The sequence below is a fragment of the Leptosomus discolor genome, chromosome 11 (genome assembly GCF_034619465.1).
Source record: "Leptosomus discolor isolate bLepDis1 chromosome 11, bLepDis1.hap2, whole genome shotgun sequence".
NCBI lineage: Eukaryota > Metazoa > Chordata > Aves > Leptosomiformes > Leptosomidae > Leptosomus > Leptosomus discolor.
The window spans coordinates 10,896,185-10,915,041 of record NC_141401.1 but is presented as its reverse complement, the minus strand read 5'-3'; the positions used below and the strand labels follow the sequence as shown (position 1 = coordinate 10,915,041).

Below are 18,857 nucleotides of genomic sequence, written 5' to 3'. Positions count from 1 at the left end.
CAAACAAATGAAAAGTCAATACGTTTCTACTTTTCATATTTATTTGAAAGGGATGGAGAAGAAGAAAGAGAAGACGAGGTGGAGAGGGAAAGACATGCTGTAACTAAAAATATGCAAAAAAGTGCCACAAAATGAAGGACAGACTCAGTATCTTAAGTAAGTACTATCAAAATGAAGGTAGAATTAATTTGTTTTTCTATTAGTCTTCTCCTCTGCGTAGTAAACACAGGTGTAGTGATGATCAAAGCTGGACAGGCTGGATCGACAGGCTGAGGCCAATGCTATGAGGTTGAACAAGGCCAAGTGCTGGGTCCTGCAGGTGGGTCACAGCGACCCCATACAGTGCTACAGGCTTGGGGAGGAGTGGCTGGAAAGGTGCCCGGCGGAAAAGGACCTGGGGGTGTTGGTTGACAGCCGGCTGAATGTGAGCCAGCAGTGTGCCCAGGTGGCCAAGAAGGCCAACAGCATCCTGGTCTGTATCAGGAATAGTGTGGCCAGCAGGAGCAGGGAGGTTATTGTGCCCCTGTACTGGGCACTGGTGAGGCCGCACCTTGAACACTCTGTGCAGTTTTGGGCCCCTCACTACCAGACAGACATTGAGGGCCTGGAGCATGTCCAGAGAAGGGCAACGAAGCTGGTGAGGGGGCTGGAGCACAAGTCCTATGAGGAACAGCTGAGGGAACTGGGTTTGTTTAGCCTGGAGAAGAGGAGGCTGACCCTCTCACTCTCTACAGCTACCTGAAAGGAGGTTGCAGTGAGGTGGGGGTTGGTCTCTTCTCCCAAGTAACAAGCGATAGGACAAGAGAAAATGGCCTCAAGTTGTGCCAAGGGACGTTTAGATTGGACATTAGGAGAAATTCCTTCACCAAAAGGGGTGTCAGGCATTGGAACACGCTGCCCAGGGAAGTGGTGTTCAAAAAATGGGTAGACAGGGTAGTATTGGGTTGACAGTTGGACTTGATGATCTTAGAGATCTTCTCTAACCTTAATGATTCTATGATCTTTAACATTGGCTACCAGGAAGACAGTCCACACATTGGGATCCACCAGAGAATTGATTCTTTACTACAAGCCTTGTTAAGATTGTATGCTAGGAACAACTTCCATGTAGGTTGTACAGCTCAGTAAGCAGAAGTAGAGCTGGTTTCCTGGACCCTTGCTGGTGTTACCAGACAACATCCTGTAGCACTTCTATTTCCTACCACAACTTGTACACTAGTTCAGATCTCTCATGGTCATTGCTGAAGCTGTTGTTCTATGAGAAGTTTTCTTTTGAAATACTGAATATTCCTCTTAAATCAAGTTCATAGCAGTTCAGCACAGTTCATTTCTGAAGGTTTCTTCAGGGTACAGGGAATCTTTCCTAAACTCACCAGTTTTATTGCTTCAAAGTCTTTTGAGCCACTCAAGTAAGATCAGTGAACAAACAGAACTTTATTATTTAGCCTGCAAATAGTAAAGTCCAAGACTGCTTTTATATACATGAAAAATATCTTTAATAGTTAAAAAAGTTTAAGAAATCAAGATATATATATAGCAAGGTTATAGCAGCAGCTATTTTTATGTGGGCCATAAGGTACAGATCAGCTAAAATGCAAGTATTAAACCAGTATCTACTCTTAGTGTCATTTTTAAATAACTTAAGAATAAGGAAAACCTCACCTCAACAACTGCATCCTAACACAGAACAGGTCTTAAATTGAGAACTGAATACTTTGGCAAGTCAAGAGGCAGTCAAAAACTATTCCAGGATTTGGAGAAGTCTGCAATCTCAGCTGCTCCCCTCTTCTGCTCTTAAACAGAAGTGTACTTCATGTGGCTCATCAAGGCCCTTTCCCCTAGAGCCAGTAGATAAGCATTTTAGTAAAAAGCTAAGAACAGTTGAATGCAGTGGCCCCAGAGGCTGACTGCTTAGTTTCTGAGGAAATAGCTCAGGCTTTAAAGTTACAGTAAGTTACATACTGGCCACTAGACATTATTCCTCCCACTGCCCTATTAGACATACACAAAGCAGTGCTGCAGCCTGCACAGAGATTTAGCACATAAAGACTCTGAGAGCAGATATTTATGTACCATTTACTACAGTTGGTGCTTTCTAGGTTTGATTTTTGTTTCAGCATTTTTTCTAGCCCCTTAAAAAGCTGCCTTGCTGGGACCAAAGGTGTTACAGTAGTTACAGTACTTTCTCTGTTGGAATGAGATGCTTTTTCACATTTACAGGATACATCTGTCCAAGATAAGGTTGACACAGCTATGCTGCAATATACTATATCTAGGAATATACAATACTGAAACTGGTGGATTTCCAGGTGCTAGAATACAGCAACAGCACATTTAATAACAGACAAGAATTTTTACAACTTGCTTTTAATTTTAAAATGTTTCACTCTAAGAAGTTTTCTAGCAAGGGATCTAGACCAGTTTCATGTAATTTCAGCATCAGGATCTGAGCAGGAAACATTTCAGACACAGCACTCTTCAGGATAGTGTTTTACTTCAGCCAAGTTCAGACTTGTTCAAGGTACAAGCTAGGGTGTGATCTGGCCCATGCAGTTTCCCCCTCAGGCTTGAAACAGAAATTACCTTTGGGGAAATACTGCACTGGAATATTGAGAAAGCTGAGGCAGCCTCATGCTCATTTGTCAAGTATTTAGCATCCTTCTAGGGCACAGAAGCTTTGTAAACAGTGTACCCTCCTCTGTTTCAGCAGGTCATGAAAAGCAAATCCTTTTGTTAAAGTAAAAATAACTTCACATGGAGCTTGTATTCTACTGCTCTTGATCTCAGTGAATCCAAGGACAGGGTCCAGTATCAGAAGGTCAGAAGTTTCATCATGTTATGGACAATGTTTCTTACAAAGAGGTCAGATGGGAGATGCGAATTCCAAGTTTCAGATATTGCAGAAGATACCAACACACATACAGTTTATGTCACCTGGGATTCAGAACCATTTTCAGATGATCATTTCTTTGTCCACATTACATGATAGAACAGCTAGGATCCTCATTTTGCTGCAGAAATAAAGCATGAAGACATTAGGCCAATTAGCATGTGTACAAACTTGGTATTTATTTCTGGTTACCTACTTGATCCTCATATAGGCAGGGAGGGGTTTTAGTTTTGTAGATTTAGTTACTTATTAATAAAGCAAGTTTTCCAGAGGGGCAGTACCTTAACTATACCAGATGGCTTGCAGGGGGGAGGGGGAGAAGAATACAAGCTTTTAAGAATTTGAGTCCATGCAATACATGAGCCTATGCCTTCCTTCACGAAAGGCCACTAAGCTATCAGTACCTTGGCTCTGAAGCATCAAAACTTAACTGGCATGCAGGTTCATGCTACCCGAGTTCAGATGGTAAAAGCAGAAGCAAACCCCATGGAAACCCTGCCTGCCTTTAAAGCACAGCATGCTTGCTTTGCATTATTTTACTGCATGCAAGTAAGTTAACTGTTTCTTACTAAGCTGCCCGTTATTTCAGTACTACCTACAGAGCAGAAGGATATAGGTAGTAGTGACAAAAGTTTGATAGCAGTTCAGCAGACAGGAATGACATTAACATTTAAGTGGGAATATTAGAATTTATTCTTACCATAAATGGCACAACTGTATTGTAAAGTTGCTGATAAAACAGATTAGGTGTAAGGAAAAAAGTTACTTTTGCTTTCCATCAATTGCCAAACAAGCCATATTAGACAATTCAAATAGAGCCTTAAAAAACACCTTGAGGAGAGGCCCTACTCTGAACATGAAGCAGCTTGTATCAGTCTCTTCAAAAGCCTAAAGCTTCCACTGGTGTTACTTCAGGCACTTTGGTGTATGCTGTGCTTTAGGAGCCCAAAGGCCAGAACAGCCTTACAGAACCTGTCTCAACAGCCTGTTTAATAGGGTCTGACCCTCCTTCAGTGAGAGACTGAAAATGTAACAAGGACGTGCCAGGAGACTTTGATAAACATCCTTTAAGCCTGATGGTATTATAGTAGTAGTTATTTATACAAGTTTTCTGTTCGAAAGAAGGACAAGGAAAAGAACCAAGCAACAGGCAGTAACTGCCTATTCTTGGGTATTTCTAAGTTTTCAGACAGGTATATTATGAGAATATCTAAGAAATGGTGGTGGCTTTAAGATCTGGTGCAGCAAGATGCAAGTCCTCCTTGTAACTGTGTAGGATCAGTTTTAGGAAGAGCTGTAGTAGCTAAATGTGCTGTGTCAGCAGGAGGGAGAGAATGAATTTTTATCTAGGCATTCCCTTATGCTTAGGGCCTTGGAGTTTATACTAACAAAGGTGACTTGGTGCTAATTCAAGTCAAGAAACAAACCAACTCGATTCAAGTACAGTCTAATTGTTCAGTTATGACCAATTTAAAGTCCTTGTATTAGTTCTGGTTTAGACCACTTCAGCAATGAACTGAACTAGTGTATCAGAGTACAGTAGGAGCATCCAATACACAGTTCAGACTTGTCATATGGTCAGTCAAAAGCCATTTGGAAGGGCTAGAGTGTCTTTCAGAGGGCATTACAACATGCAAGTTGTAGCCAAAGGGTTAAGTATATTGAACACAAAACACGCTTATTCTGTCTAGCTATGTTAACTCCATTAGCATGACCTGCATCTGTGCTGAAGTTCCACTTGGAAAGTATTGAAGGGAGTATTTATGACTGAAGCAAGGCTGAGATACTCACTTTGCTGTGCAAAATAAGAAAAAGTAGTTCCTAGAAATGAGCTGTAAACAAAGTGCCTCAAACTCATGCTTGAATTTAAGAGGGATTTTTGCAATCAATACACTAAGAACTTTGATTTCAGCCTTTTAATACTTTTGGATGGAAATACTAGGTTTCTTTAGTGTGAATTTAAATTATTGTAAGAGCAAGTCAGGGACACTGGAGTGTCAGTTAAGTCACTTCATCTCATCAAAATAAGATATTCCTAGTTAGTGTTTGCATTCTGTTCTTGAGGTAACAGCTTTTAAGCTTAGTCAGTCAGATGTTTAGATAGAACAGACATTAAAGCTAGTATTTTTCAGTGTGTCAGTAGTAAGAAACCAGACAATTAATGCTACTCTGATCATATTCAACCAGAGATTAAGCAAGACACCAATTACACTTGTGATGCAAAGCCATGCAAACTACATCCTACGTGGGACAAGAGACTGCAGCACTATCAATAAAGCAAGTTTGCTGAGATGACAAGCGTGATTCTCACCATCTCACCTGCTTAAGGATGCTCATGGGAACCACTATCATGAAACCAAACAACATTTCTTTTTTCTTCTTCTTTTAGTCTGACATCAAGAAAAATGTTAAGAGTTGTAGGATATAGATAGTACTTGGAGAAGTATTTTCATACAGTAATGAAATGGCCATTGAATGACTGTTGATAGCATGTATTTATACTTCAGGCAGCTTACCTGAGGAGGAAACTCCATTTCACTTCCAGTTACTTCTTCATAATCATCATCTTGCTCACCACTGTCTTCTCCTCTGGGTATATGCATTATCTTCCTCTCTGCAAGTTCCTAGAATAGAATTGTTTTGCCACCAAGAATTGAGCACATCAAACAAGTTTAGTCTTAGGACAGAAGCAGCTATTTACTATCATCTCACTTACCTCACCATCATCTGTGATGAGTGTAACACCAATATCACCCCCAGTTCCCCAGGACTTCTGAGACTTCCAGACCAGATCACTAGGACCTGGGCTTACACCAGCAGCCGCACCCCAGATCTGCAAGAGATTTAGAATGAGCTTCTGAAGAATCTTCTCTGTAGTTAGATTAGGAGTCCATCTAACATAACTATTAGGTACTCCAATACCAAAGATGTCCAGGAACAGAAACTGAATTACTGTGATCCCTGGCAGGTTAGCTCTTTTCAGGACTACCAAGAGTGGTGGTAATGTTTATCTTTAACTGAAGACTGTAAAACAGTTAGTGCAGGAAAGGCCATTAGCAGCTTTTACCTCATGTAGAGGTAGCCTTGCTTGGACTTGCATACAATTGAGTCATAGAGCCAAGCCATAGTTACAGACATACTCATAGCAGCAATTTGTGTATACAAGATAGCCTCTAGCCTGGGGTCACTCTCAGATCTCTTTAGCAAGCTTGTACAGAGTCTGGAGTACAGTAGAGTCAGGCTCTTCAATCACTAAGTGTACTCAGTATGATTTTTAGAGCTAATATTTAGCTTAGTACCATAAACCATGAGCTCAGCGTTGCTGAACTGTAGTGGACTAAAGCTTTTAGCAACAGTGTAAGTCTTTGCACAACTTCTACCAAATCACAGGAGTATGGGAAACCTGAAGAATAAGCTAGAATATATTGATTCTGTTCACAATAACAGCATATCCCAATCAGGGATGATCCAAGTTCAGTCCAAGATCAAGCTTTAAAGAAGGTTTAATTGACATTTCAGATTGAATTTCTGCAAGAATTTTTCTTATCTCCCTCTCCACATAAGGATTTTGGTTCTTTAGGCACTTGCAGTATCAACTTAGTTTTCCTTATTACGTGAATCTCTATTGCCACCTAACATAGCAAAAACAGAGCTCTGAGTAAGTTTTACGAAGCCACTACCTACTGTAACTACTTGGCCTGCCTGAAGAGTGAAGAGTGAAGGAAATTTGTATGTTACATCTGACACACTTCCAAGATGTCGTCTTAACACCCATCCATGTAGTGGTTGATCCTGTGGAACAAGAAATTTCTCTCAGCATTACAGACCAACACCATACCACACAAGTGCAAGATTCTTTCCAGACTCAAGGGTCAGTTTTAAATCCACTCCTGCAGCATATAAGAATCTTATCAATTTTGAGGAAGCCTTCAAGTTTCCATTACAGCCTCCTTATGATTTCTCCCTGTACTTCCTTAGGATTAATCTTAGTCCCACAAGTTTAGGCACACCTGTTCTTGCCTTCTGTTGAAGGGGCACCATGAAGCTTTTCAGAGAGATTCTGATACATGAAGTTTGTCATGCCCATCTACCAACTCTGGCCATCTATAACAGTGACCTGTGAAGGTTTAAGGCATCTCAGTCTGAAGCTACAAGCCACAAGTTTTGAGGCTCTGAGGATTAGTTCTAGTAATTCTGGATTTCTAGACTAAATTAGTCCAAGAATCATCTAATTGGTCAGAGAAACCCTCTGCATGGATTAGATACTGTCAGCTCTATTCAATCTTTTTGCTTTTTTAAGTATTTTAAGTAATAAGCTGTCATTATCCAATTTACTAAGCACTTTTAGTTCATCAAGGATAAGTATCCAATAGTGCTAGTCTGAACCTGACAAGAAATAACTGAAGGTAGCAGATTTCTGCATCACTGAACCCAGTGCATCTCCCCCTCCCAAAAGCACCTCCTGGACAGCCCTGGGAACAAAACACCTGCAGTACCAAAAAAAGAATCAGTCTCTAGTCTCCTCTTGACAGCAGCCAGGTTAGCCGAGATGTCCCCTCTTTGTATTTTTTGGTAGTACTCTTTCCTCATCTCTTCATCCTTCCCTATTGTCATCTCTCTAAGCTACACGTCAGTTCACCAGCAGTCATACTTTGCAACAAGGGCCATGCAGCTTTGAATGAACAGAAGTACCTCGTCAGAGTTGTTTTTAAGCCTGACAAATTTCCCATCTGCATCGATTTCTTCAATAGATACATTTCCAGAAGATGAAGCATGCTGAACAGTCTTAAATCCAACACTATGCCCTCTCTTCTTGGCTTCTTTCATTTTCCTTTTCTTCCCATGCAGAAACCGTCGCCCTTGACTTGTTGCTTGAGTTGTAATGCTGTGTGAAGATGGACTGGGTGACAGCTTTAGCCTAGAAGGGAGTCAGATAACATTCACTTGAATATCTGATGTGCTTATTTCTTCTCACTCCTATCCTCCCACTATAGCCAATCCTAACAGCTTCTTATATCCAAGCTTTCCATGAAGTCTTGAGTATAAGATTTTATTTTTACTGGCAAGAGTCACTAAGTAGCTTGTTAAGTTTGGAAGACAGCCCTGAAGTTCAGAGCAAGCTTACATCGATAAGAAAAGATTCCCAACTGCAATAAGTTTTTCTTTAAAGTCTCTGCAGACACAATCTTTAGCGGAAGTAGTTTAAGTTTTTGACCCTTCTTCACATGTATTGAGAGTTCACTTTGTTCTCACCAGGCAGTGTCTGGATAGCTGGGAGTTGATACAATTTCCCAGTTTCATTCATGAAACTTGAGCCCTGTCTTTGGTGTATCTCTAGGATGTAGCACAAAGTTTTGAGAAAGTGGAGGGATATCTAATGGACCTTGAACTTTCAGTTGGGCTTATCAAGTTACTTCATCTTACTACACTATGTGGTGGATGTGGGATATAAATACCACCTACAGAAAATTATCTTCTTCTGGACTCCAGAAGAAACTTTTTAACTAAGAGGACAATTAGACATTGGAATAATCTCCCAAGGGAAGTGGTGGATTCCCCTACATTGGACAGTTTTAAGACTCAGCTTACAGGGTGCTGGGCCATATCATTTAAACTATATTTTTACCTTGAAAGGTTGGACTAGATGATCCTTGAGGTCCCTTCCAACTTGCTATTCTATGCTTCAAGAACTAAATTATGGCATTAATGACATACTTAATATACATTTCTTGCTTCCTCCACGTTCTGAAGGATATGGTTAGTGCAGAGATCTTGGATGAAGCAAGTTCTCATATGAAGACCTTGTCATAGCCTACCTTTGTTCCTCTCCTTCCAGCATCTTTCTGTAGGTATTTATTTCCAGATCTAGAGCCAGTTTCACATCTAAGAGATTCTCATATTCTTCCAACTGCGCTTGTGTCTGCTGCTGGGCTTGTGCCATTTCTTTCTCTTTTTCAGCCATACGCCTTCGATGGAGTTCACGATCATAATCCAGTGTCTCCTGTAGCTCCCTTATTTTGTTCTCCAAAGCAGCATTCTAAAATTAAGGGGATAGGACCAAAAAAATCAATTAAACCATAACAGAAGATTACAAAGGAGAAACCAATATTTTGAATTGAGTATCTAAATTAAAATAATTCTAAGGTTATACAAATAAAGATAGTACCTGGCTTTGATATTGATTAGCTTGAGCTGTCAGAATATCAATTCTCTGCTTTGTTTGCATCAGCTCCTCCTGTGCAGCATTGGCAAGGTCAGCACTTCTTGCTGCAGATATCTGGGCATTCTCCATCTATGGATAAATTACTGTTAGTAACTACTTGCTTATGACCATGTATTTTTAAAAATTAAGGAAAACCAAGTGATTTCCAGCTGTTACATATGGAGATAGTTATGTTTTACTTAAATGTATAAATACCAATAAAGTCCAGGTCAAAGTTTTTTTGTTGCTTTTCAGGGAGGCTTACAAGTTTGACATTCATGTCAGAGAAAGTCAGTAATAGTCAGGTAGTGAAAATGGCTGGATTGGGATAATTCTGTTACAGATGCATGAAGACTTTCTATAGATACTAAGGAAATTGATTCTCCAGAAGAACAGAGAATACATTTAAGAAGCTGCTTGTCAAAGCATGGGGCTACAGGGTATTAGCTGTGCTTATCAAACTATTGCACTTCCCCAGAAGTTCTATCACTAAACAGTTCCTGCATGACTATAAGCAGCACTGCACTATTTCTAGAGCAATTCAATCTTGAAATGTTCCAAGAAAGGATAAAGTAGAGCTATGCTCCTACAAGAGGCACTCACAGAATTTCCAGTGGAAACCTGGACAGAAGCATCCAAAGGAATTCACTGAGCTGGCATATAAATTGGAGTACAGAGAAAGCCAGAAGAAGCAGGAAGAAATGAACACATGTACTTGTTGAGAGAAGTAACAGATCATGTCATTCTGCACTGAGCATTAAGAAAGGCTTAATGTACCAATGCTGCACACTGCAGCCAACCCAGAACTCACTGGGATCTTACCTGTCAAGAGTATAGGCCTAAAGTATTATTTCTTCCTGCATATGTGGCTAATGCTGGGAAAGATGTGACAGACCAGTTCTGGAAGACAAACTATCAAGCTACTTCCATAGCCACCCTCACCCCCTTATCCAGTACTAGCAACTGGGAAGGGACATTTGCACTCATACCTTTAAAAGTGCTCTTGTAGGACTGTAAGAACACCTTATTTCATGCATTTCAGTAAAAATATAATCAGTAGATCAAGTTTCATAAAGAACACTGAAACTGCTTAACAGAAACATAGCACAACTTGGTCATACAAACTCTCAGATTTGTCAGAAGTCTAAATTATTATCAACTTTATGACATTAACCATTCATAATCACTCCAAAGGGACTGTATTTATAATTGAACCAGTTTTGTTTGGTACCAAGTGTTCACAGAGGTTCGACAGTGCTTTGAAATTCCATAACAACTTACACCAAGAAGCTCTGCACTGAATTCAAGTGCTCCATCAGTCAGCTATTTATGCTGGTGTGCCTTTAATCATATAAAGGTGCAGAGAACTTAACCTTTGCTTTATTGGCATCTTTTCCAGACTCACTTTTGCACTGAATGTTCGCTCCAGCTCCTCTTTGTATCCTTGAATTTGTTCTTCATGTTGCTTTCTGAGCCCCTGCAGAACATCTGAGAGCTTACTCTCAAATTCTCTCTGACGGCCAGATTCTATTTCTGCTACCCTGCTCTCATGGACTCTCTTTGTCTCCTTGAGCTCCTAGGAGAAGAAGAAATTTCTCAGAGAATAAACAAGCCAACAGTTTGCTCTGAGACTGGACTTACTGTACCAGGTTAACAAGTCATTCAATATTGAAGCAGATTTATCACAGTGCATGGCAATTCATTTTTAGTCAGATCTTGGATATCCCTCCATTAGGTCAGGTACTTCTACACTGCCAGCTGCTCTGGGTTGTTTTGCTGCCTCGCTGCCAACTTTGCTTAAACTAATGCAGTAGTTTGTACTTACTTTTAAAATTAATCCTTTGAATAGATGGATTTCTCTGCTTTTCTTTACTTAGAACACACATAACAGTTCAGTTTCTTTAAGCACTGTTACTTCACTTATTCTGTTTTATTCAAAAAGTAATAGCAGTTGGTTAGAGAAACTGGAATTCTCTATCACAAACCACACACTTTGAGATTCCTTCCAGTCAGAAGGAAGTTGGTTTACATTCACATGTTTAATTCTAGGTACTGACTTCTCACACAAAGGTTACCAGACACCTTTGATAAGTGTTAAAAGGAAGCAGGGAACATAAGTTGCTTATTAAAGGAGATTTAACTTCTTCAATTATTTTAGGCTTCTAGCAGACATCTGGAAACATTTAACTTCAATATATGCACTTTCAGTTACACAAAGTAGTATGCTGGGATTGTAGTTACCTTCAGAAGTGCAGTCTGAGAAAATTATCTCGTATTCCAGTTACCTATTGGTACCTATGCCAGTTAACATGAGGTTGTGGTACTTTCTTGAAGTCTTCCTAGTTAGGTGGATTTTATTGGCTGGTGGATTGTCATGTTGACTCAGCTAGTTACATTTTTAATGATAAAGTACATCTTAACATTGCATTTAAGTGCATCCAGGGATCATGGACACCTAAGAAAATCCTTGTTAATAAGCTAAAACATACATCTTCATGAAGGCGCTTCTGGAACGTCATTTGTTCCTGCAAAGTTTTCATATGATTTTCCAGTTCCACCCTCCTCAACATTTCACTGTGGAGATGCTTCTTGGTATCTTCCAGTGAAAGCTCCAGCTGGAAATGACAGATATCAGGATAATCACAATTAAGAGATCATTTTTCCAAACTAAGACAGTCAACTTCTTACATGCCACTCAACTTCATTCTTGCAGCAATCAAAACACACCACTTAAGTTGGTTACTCTAAGTTCTTATTTCAGTGGGATCTAGCATATTAGCAACAGAAAGAATCCTGTTTAATTATGTAGACCAGATGTCCCACAAGGCAAATACAGAGCAGCCCTTAATCCCACCAGCTAAGTTTGACTCCTCCAATTAGACTTCTGATGAACCAGTTGTACCATCCATATACAGTCCTCCCCTTCATGACACTAAGTATTCCAAACTTCTCCCTAACATCCAGTATCATTTGTTTGATGCTGAACAAGCAAAATCTTCCAAATATAGCCTAATTATATTGACAAACTATTATACACTTCCAGTGTTAGAGTGTGCTGCTTTAATGATACAAGTTTGTTTGGGTTTAAGTTTTCATCCTAAAGATTTGGAATTAGCTTATTCAACGATCACATTAAAGCATGAAGATAAAGCTATGCTCTTAAAATGCATTGATAGGGTAGCGACTCAAGCAGAGCTCATTTTAGTAGCACAAGAGCCTACCAAAAAAGTAGTCAGAACTTATCTACTCTATGTAGATATAAGCATAGTGAAGCAGGTTCCATCAAAAGCTCCCTTTGCTGACATGTTAGAGAATGCTACAGGGGCTATAGCAGTACAACACATTTCAACTTGCTTTGTCCTTAGAACAAGAATAATTATATACTGTGGTCATAGAATAGAACTAAAGGTACCTACAACAGGTGGAAGTTTTCACAGACCAACTATCTGTTAGTAGCATTTGCTTTCAGCAAGACTGCAGAAATCTTCGCATCCACCTGTCATTGCCATAGGTAACAGTCTTTCCCTGCTTTTAAGTCTCAGTAACTAGTTGGGGAAAAACAAGCAAAAGCTTCAGGAACAAAAGCAAAGTTGAAATTCCAGGAACAAGTCTTACAGTGACTACTTGAGCCTTTAATTCATGAACGTCATTCTCCAAGCTTCGTTTCTCATTCAAAGCTGTTGCTAAGTCAGCTTCCTTCGCATTCAGCTGAGCATCAAGGTCTCTCATACGAGCCTGTGCCACGTTTAAGTCAGCTTCTTTTTTTGAATTCCTACAAGTGAAAGTTTTACACTCATAAGTTGCAGCTGATGAGGGAGAAAGTTTGTTTTTAATGTGTTTACCTTCACAGGAGTCTGTGGCAGAACTGAAACAGAAGAGAGGTTAGTTAACACTCGCAGTGAGAACACAGGGTATGCTGTAAAACAAACCAGACAGGCCCCTCAGATAAGCATTATTTGTATAACCAGAAAGATTTCTGACTCAGTTTGCAGCTTGTGTGAATCCTCCTTGGAAGCCAGATATTTTCCACAGCATTACCAGCTGGAGAGGGGAGGGATGGCACAGGCCACCATCTACACAGGGAGGGACTAGTCACACTCAAAGCTAAAGTTCACCACACCAGTGACCTGCCACCACTGAACAAGCTGCTCAGACACCTCTTTTCAGGAAAGGCCACCACCAGCTTCCTGGCAAAGTCCCTGTTGGCCATTAAAATGCACCACTGTTGCAGCCCCCAGGGGTCCAAGCCCCACACCCCTCACCAGGAGGCAGCAGCCATGGAGGCACCTTCACCCCGGCAGAGGCCCCACAGCCCCTCAAGGCGGCTGGGCTGGGCACGAGCAGCTTGAGGCCTGTCTTCCTGAGGCAGGGTGGCAGGCGATGCTGGTCACGCACAGGGGCAAAGCACCCCCTCCTCTGCAGGCAGAATGCAGCTCTGGCTGCCAGGGGGTGCCATTCCTCCTCCCCTGCAACCCCCTCGCCCTCAGCACAGGAGGAGTTTAGTCCCCAGGAGGGCACCAGCCCAGCCCTGGTGAGCAGGCCTTGTCAGCCCCTCATCCCCAGCTGGGGCTTCACCTCCTGCAGCCCCTCAGCTCCTGCCACAGGGGCAGCAAGCCCCCCCAGCAACCACTCTTCCCTCACAGCACCCACCCAAGGGACTCCTCTCTCAGAAAGGGTCACAGGCTCTTCCCTCCTACACACCATGGCAGAATCACAGGAAAGCTTTGGCTTCAGAAGAGGACCATTTCCTTGCACAAATAGCCAGGTACAGAGCTCTCGGGTACCACCTGGATGGCCAACGCAGTTGTTTAAGCTGCCAGTTTTACTTGGCACCACAGTAGAGAAGTGACAGGCCCACAGCGAGTTCCTGTCAGAGAAAGGGGTGATAATTTCCCAGACTGCTCTGACTTCTAAAACCCTTGCAGTTGCCTGACCACTATCCAGAGCCTGACTTCCTGCTCAAAACTCAGATCCGAGATTGTAAAGAGTAACGTGTTTGATTTATCTTAGCAAAATCTGTCCAGTCAAGTGGCTAAGTTGTGACAATTCATACAATGAGTTTTCCAGTTGATAACTAGGCAGACCAGTTGGAGAGACCAAAGTCATTCTTCAGGAGTGATCAGCTCTAGAAAGCCTGGACTGCAAGGAAAGATTAGAAAACACCTAGGGGTTGTTTAGTCTAGAGAAGAGAAAAGTGACAGGAGACATAATAGTCTTTACATACATGAAAGACTGCTGCATAGAGGAAGGGAATTGGTTTTCCATGTCTGTTGTGGAAAAGACAGGAACTTGCAGGCAGGAATATTTGGGTTAGATGTTAGGGAGAGGAAGCTAACAGTAGTTCAACACTGAAGCACATTGCCTGGGGGGGATATTCTGGAATCTCCATCATCTGGAATGTAAAATAAAAAAGGTTACACAAACATCTGCTGGAAGGGATGCAGGTATGGTTGGTTCTAACACAGGCCTGGGGCCTGTGGCTACATCCGGTTCTTGCTCAAGGCCTTCTCTACCCCTGCTGCTCAGAGACAATTGTTGATTGTGTCCTTGTACTTTGTGACCACCACACAAACCCAAATGTTTTGCCAGCAGAGGTTATTTACTCTTTACTCAGACTCTTGGGGGGAAAAAAAAGGCAACTCTACTGGGGTAACAATAAAAACAATATAACGTGTCATAGGTTTTTAGTATTTACAGATTTCTCTTTCGTAGCTATTAATTAACCACCTTCCTTTTGTGATCTCTGCTACCACGTGGTGTAACTACAAGTTATGATATAAACAAGTACATCAACAGCAACACTTAAATGATAATATTGACTGTTTCATCTTACAATAACATAAATTTCATTCTGCAATCAAAGTGTACACAAGACATTCCATTAGTATCTGTTTTAACTCTGTAGTTTGATAGTCCACTTGCCTGATGCAGGCCTCTGACAGCCAGGTTCAGGTTTCCTATATCCTTTCCTGACAAATACCATTTTCAGAGAACCCTGAAGTGAGTAATTTCATCTTTAAGAACAGCAATTTAAGTAGTCTGACAACAGCTTTTACTATGCTTTTAAACTAGCTCTGGGGTTGAGAACACCACTTTATTATGCAGCAAGTGGTGACAGTTACAGTACTCCACAACATTCTATGTACCAACCATTCCAGAATTAAGCATGGCTTATTGATTATCAATTGCAAGCAATAATTTTGAGGCACTGCCAGTCATTCATTGTAAATCAGGGTGTAACATATGCCTGACTTGGAGAATTTAAATAATCTTATCAAAAAGTTCAGCTATGTTTGAAACAGACACCAGTTTGTCAAGACTAGAGGACATTAACAGCACTTGCAGAATTCATTCTTACAACTTCAGCTTGCTACACCACATATGTCAGGTTCAGTAGCAAAATGCACACCTATACTCACTGGTGCAGAACGAAACTGGTCTTGTCTTTCTCTGCTGTGCTACTGTAGTTGCTTTGACCTTCCTCAGGCTCCAAACTCAACCAACTGATACGCTTATCCACAACTCCTCCCCAAACATCCTTGGCCTACTTCCAACTACCACTAAGTAGCAAGAAAAAAGCTGAAGTGCAAGCACACCTCATTGCTGCTGAAGCTTTACATTTCTTAGCCAGTGATTAATAAAAGCTAATAGTTAATGCTGTTGGGAAATTATCTGGTGAAATTCCATCCTATAAGAGCTCCAGGTTATTTAAAGGGTGTATATATAAAGAGCACGATACCCTCAAAGTAGTTTGTTCCAAGTCATCTGAGACATTTGCAGTTAGGCAGCCCAGATACAAAACACATTAATATCAGGACTTCAGTCTAGTCCTTCCAGAAAGCAGCAAGTACTATGTATCGTTTCCCATGGGCTGTAAAGTTAACCACTTCTAAGACCTGGTTACTTTAAAGAAAACATCAGTCTAGAGGATTGTATACCTGCCAAGCCTAAAGCTTTATAAACAAAGCCACAGAGTTACACAAACACAAAGAGCAGCAGAAAAGCTTTAGAACTGGCACTACCCCTCTTCTCACTGTCCACTCAAGTGGCTGGTTAGATTTATGAAACAGATCTATGAGCCAAAACCCAGCATGAATGAGACAAGCCCAAGAACTTCTAAGCAGCTGAAAAGAGAAGCTTAGAGTAAAAACATGTTTTATTTCCAAGTAGAACAGCTACTTAAGTCCTACTGAGCTTACGAGGGGGCAGCATTTGCTACATACTAGTGTTAAAAGAAAAAGCTGGTGCCTGAAGTTGCTATGATACAAGTTTATAACAAGATGTGGGCACCCAAATTATTGGAAGTCTGTAATTGATTTAACAGTACAATGGGCCATTAAAGTAACTAGCAATGCTAGCACTCTGTATATGTCCATAAAGGAAACTTGTTGGGATTGGACACTTGTTCCCTCTCCTTCACTACCCACCTTCTACAGAAGGATTTGACTGCACTCACATTGGGCCACCCCTTTGTTCCAGGCTTGGCCCTACTAGACAAGATGATTTCAGGTTCAAGATACACAGCTTGCAAGAAAGTCAAGACTGAAACAGCAGGCAGTTCATCCCAGTAGCACATACATCAAGACCTAAAAGCCACCAGGACAATTTCTGTGCTGGACCAGGTAAGCTATACTGCTCACAGGACTACCTTCTCTGCATAGTCCCCTCTAGGCACGGTCTGAGCTAGAAAGCCCAGGACAGATGCAAGCTGGCTCCACACAGAGACTCCTTCCCCTACTCCCATAACCTTCTAGATGCTCTTCTGCAGAACAGCTTTTTGAGCTTGTATAAACACAGGTGTGATGCCAACCCCAGTCAGCTGTGCATTCAGACAATAACATCCCATGAGGGCACCCAACACCCCATGCCCATCACAGGGAGGTGCTGAAGCAGCCCAGCAGCGCTACAGCAGGAGGCACCTACAGCAGCATCCCCTACAGCACACCCCCAGACCAGACATTAGAACCTCTCCTAACGCAAGCCACTCCAGCCTCACAGGGCCATACCTTTGGGGGGTCACCACTGCCGTCACCCAGGCACTCTCCAGCACTGAGCGCCCCCCCCCCCCCCCCCACATCTGCCGCAAACAACACCCCCTTCCCCTCACCCTGCAAGAGCCCCCCCGGAGGCGGCGGCCGCAGGGTGACCGCCAGCCGGGAGGCCCGCTCGGGGCCCCGCCGGTGCGGCGGGAGGGCCGGGGCACGGACCTGCTGTGCAGCTGCCGGTGCTCCTCGCCGATCTTGCCCAGCTCCACCTGCAGCGTGGCCCGCTCGATGGCGATGTCATCCAGCGCCCGGCGGGCGTCGGCCAGCTCCGCCTCGTAGCGGAGCCGCAGGCTGCCCAGCTCCCGGTCGCTGCCCGCCTCCTGCTCCGCCAGCCGCTGCTCCAGCGCCGACTTGTCGGCCTCCAGCACCCGCACCCGCTCGATATAGGCGGCCAGGCGGTCGTTGAGCTGCTGCAGCTCCTCCTTCTCCTGCAGCCGGCTCAGCCGCGCCGGGCTTATCGGCGTCGGCCCCACCGGCGAGACGGCGGCGAGGCGGCCGAGGGAGCGGCCCCCGCTCGCCGGCGTGGAGGAGAGAGCCATGGCCATGGCAGGCTCCGATCCGGGCCTGGGCCTCGCCGCCGCCGCCGGGACCGCCCCGCGCAAGACACCCAGCGCCCGCCGCCGCCCGCGTATAAATAGCCGCCAGCTGCCGCCGCGGCCCGCCGGCGAGGGTGGGCAGCTTAAAGGGCGAGGGCTGCCCGCCCCCCCCCGCCGCTGCCCCGGCCCGCGGCTCCGTGCGGAAAACGCACGGGTTTCTGCGTGGTACAGACGCCTTGCTGCGTCTCACCAGCCCAAGGGGGCTGCCCGGGGAGGGCGGGGAAAAGCTGTCGGGGAAAGCCGGCAGCAGCTCGGGGCTTTTACACACCGGTGCGAGGGGTCGGGGTGGGAAAAAAAAAACCCAGATTTAGGAAGATGCGTGATAGCTGCAGCGATGCTGGCACTCCAGTGTGCTGCCATGGCAGTAGTCAGCCTGTTCTGTCTGTTTTTTCGCAACTTGCTCAGCTGATGAAAGTAAGCGAGTCCCTGCTCTTTTTTTGGTTGTTGTTTTGTTGTTTGTTTGTGGCGTTTTTAGCTTTTCGTTGGGCTGTGCTGGCTGTCAGCCAGCCCAGCGCTACGGTGTTTTTGTTGAAAGCTGATGTTGTATGAGCAGAAGGAAGAACAGAGAGAGAAAGGGAACCTTCATCAAGACAAAACGTGTGAAGCAGTGTGCAAAGCCTTACACTAATTACGTTTTATAAAAATCATTCTCCAATAAGAAGGTTGCTTCAGCACTTCTTTAGTAGTGATGTGTACTGTGACACTTGTCAGTTTTCTCCAGCAACTAATTAATTTCCCCTTTCCCATGTTTTGGAGAGCAGGTGCTGTACAGATCTCATTCAGTATGAGCATAAAAATCTCTGACCATTACTATAACTGTTAATTATGGTGCTTGTTGCAGGCATTCTCTCAGAGTTCTTTAAATGTAAAGCTAGATTTTATGGTGGTCATGGGCATAAATTCAAGCTTCGCTTTATAGGTCAGCAGGCAGGTAACACAGGAGAACAACTTAGGTGGCCTGAGCATTGTAGCTGGGATTTTAGAATTAAGTTATGTATACACCTGGATACAAAGTTACAAAGTAGATGAGGACATAGAAAGAGGTATGAATGCCCATCAAGGTTTTTTTCTGAACAACTTTACACGTTTGGTATAAAAAACAAAACACAATTTCAAAACTCTAA

General features: G+C 43.0%; 1 protein-coding gene across 1 annotated transcript; it reads right to left on the bottom strand.

Annotated features, from left to right (window-relative positions):
* Positions 1-2,930: 2,930 nt before the first annotated feature.
* Positions 2,931-17,682, bottom strand: LOC104352276 (lamin-B3). The gene is given in 14 exon segments (XM_086471414.1): positions 2,931-2,969; positions 2,972-3,011; positions 3,591-3,602; positions 3,604-3,620; positions 5,407-5,514; positions 5,607-5,723; positions 6,575-6,682; positions 7,583-7,808; positions 8,707-8,927; positions 9,057-9,182; positions 10,498-10,668; positions 11,582-11,707; positions 12,708-12,864; positions 17,300-17,682. Coding segments are annotated over 14 exon segments (1,851 nt in total).
* Positions 17,683-18,857: the final 1,175 nt, after the last annotated feature.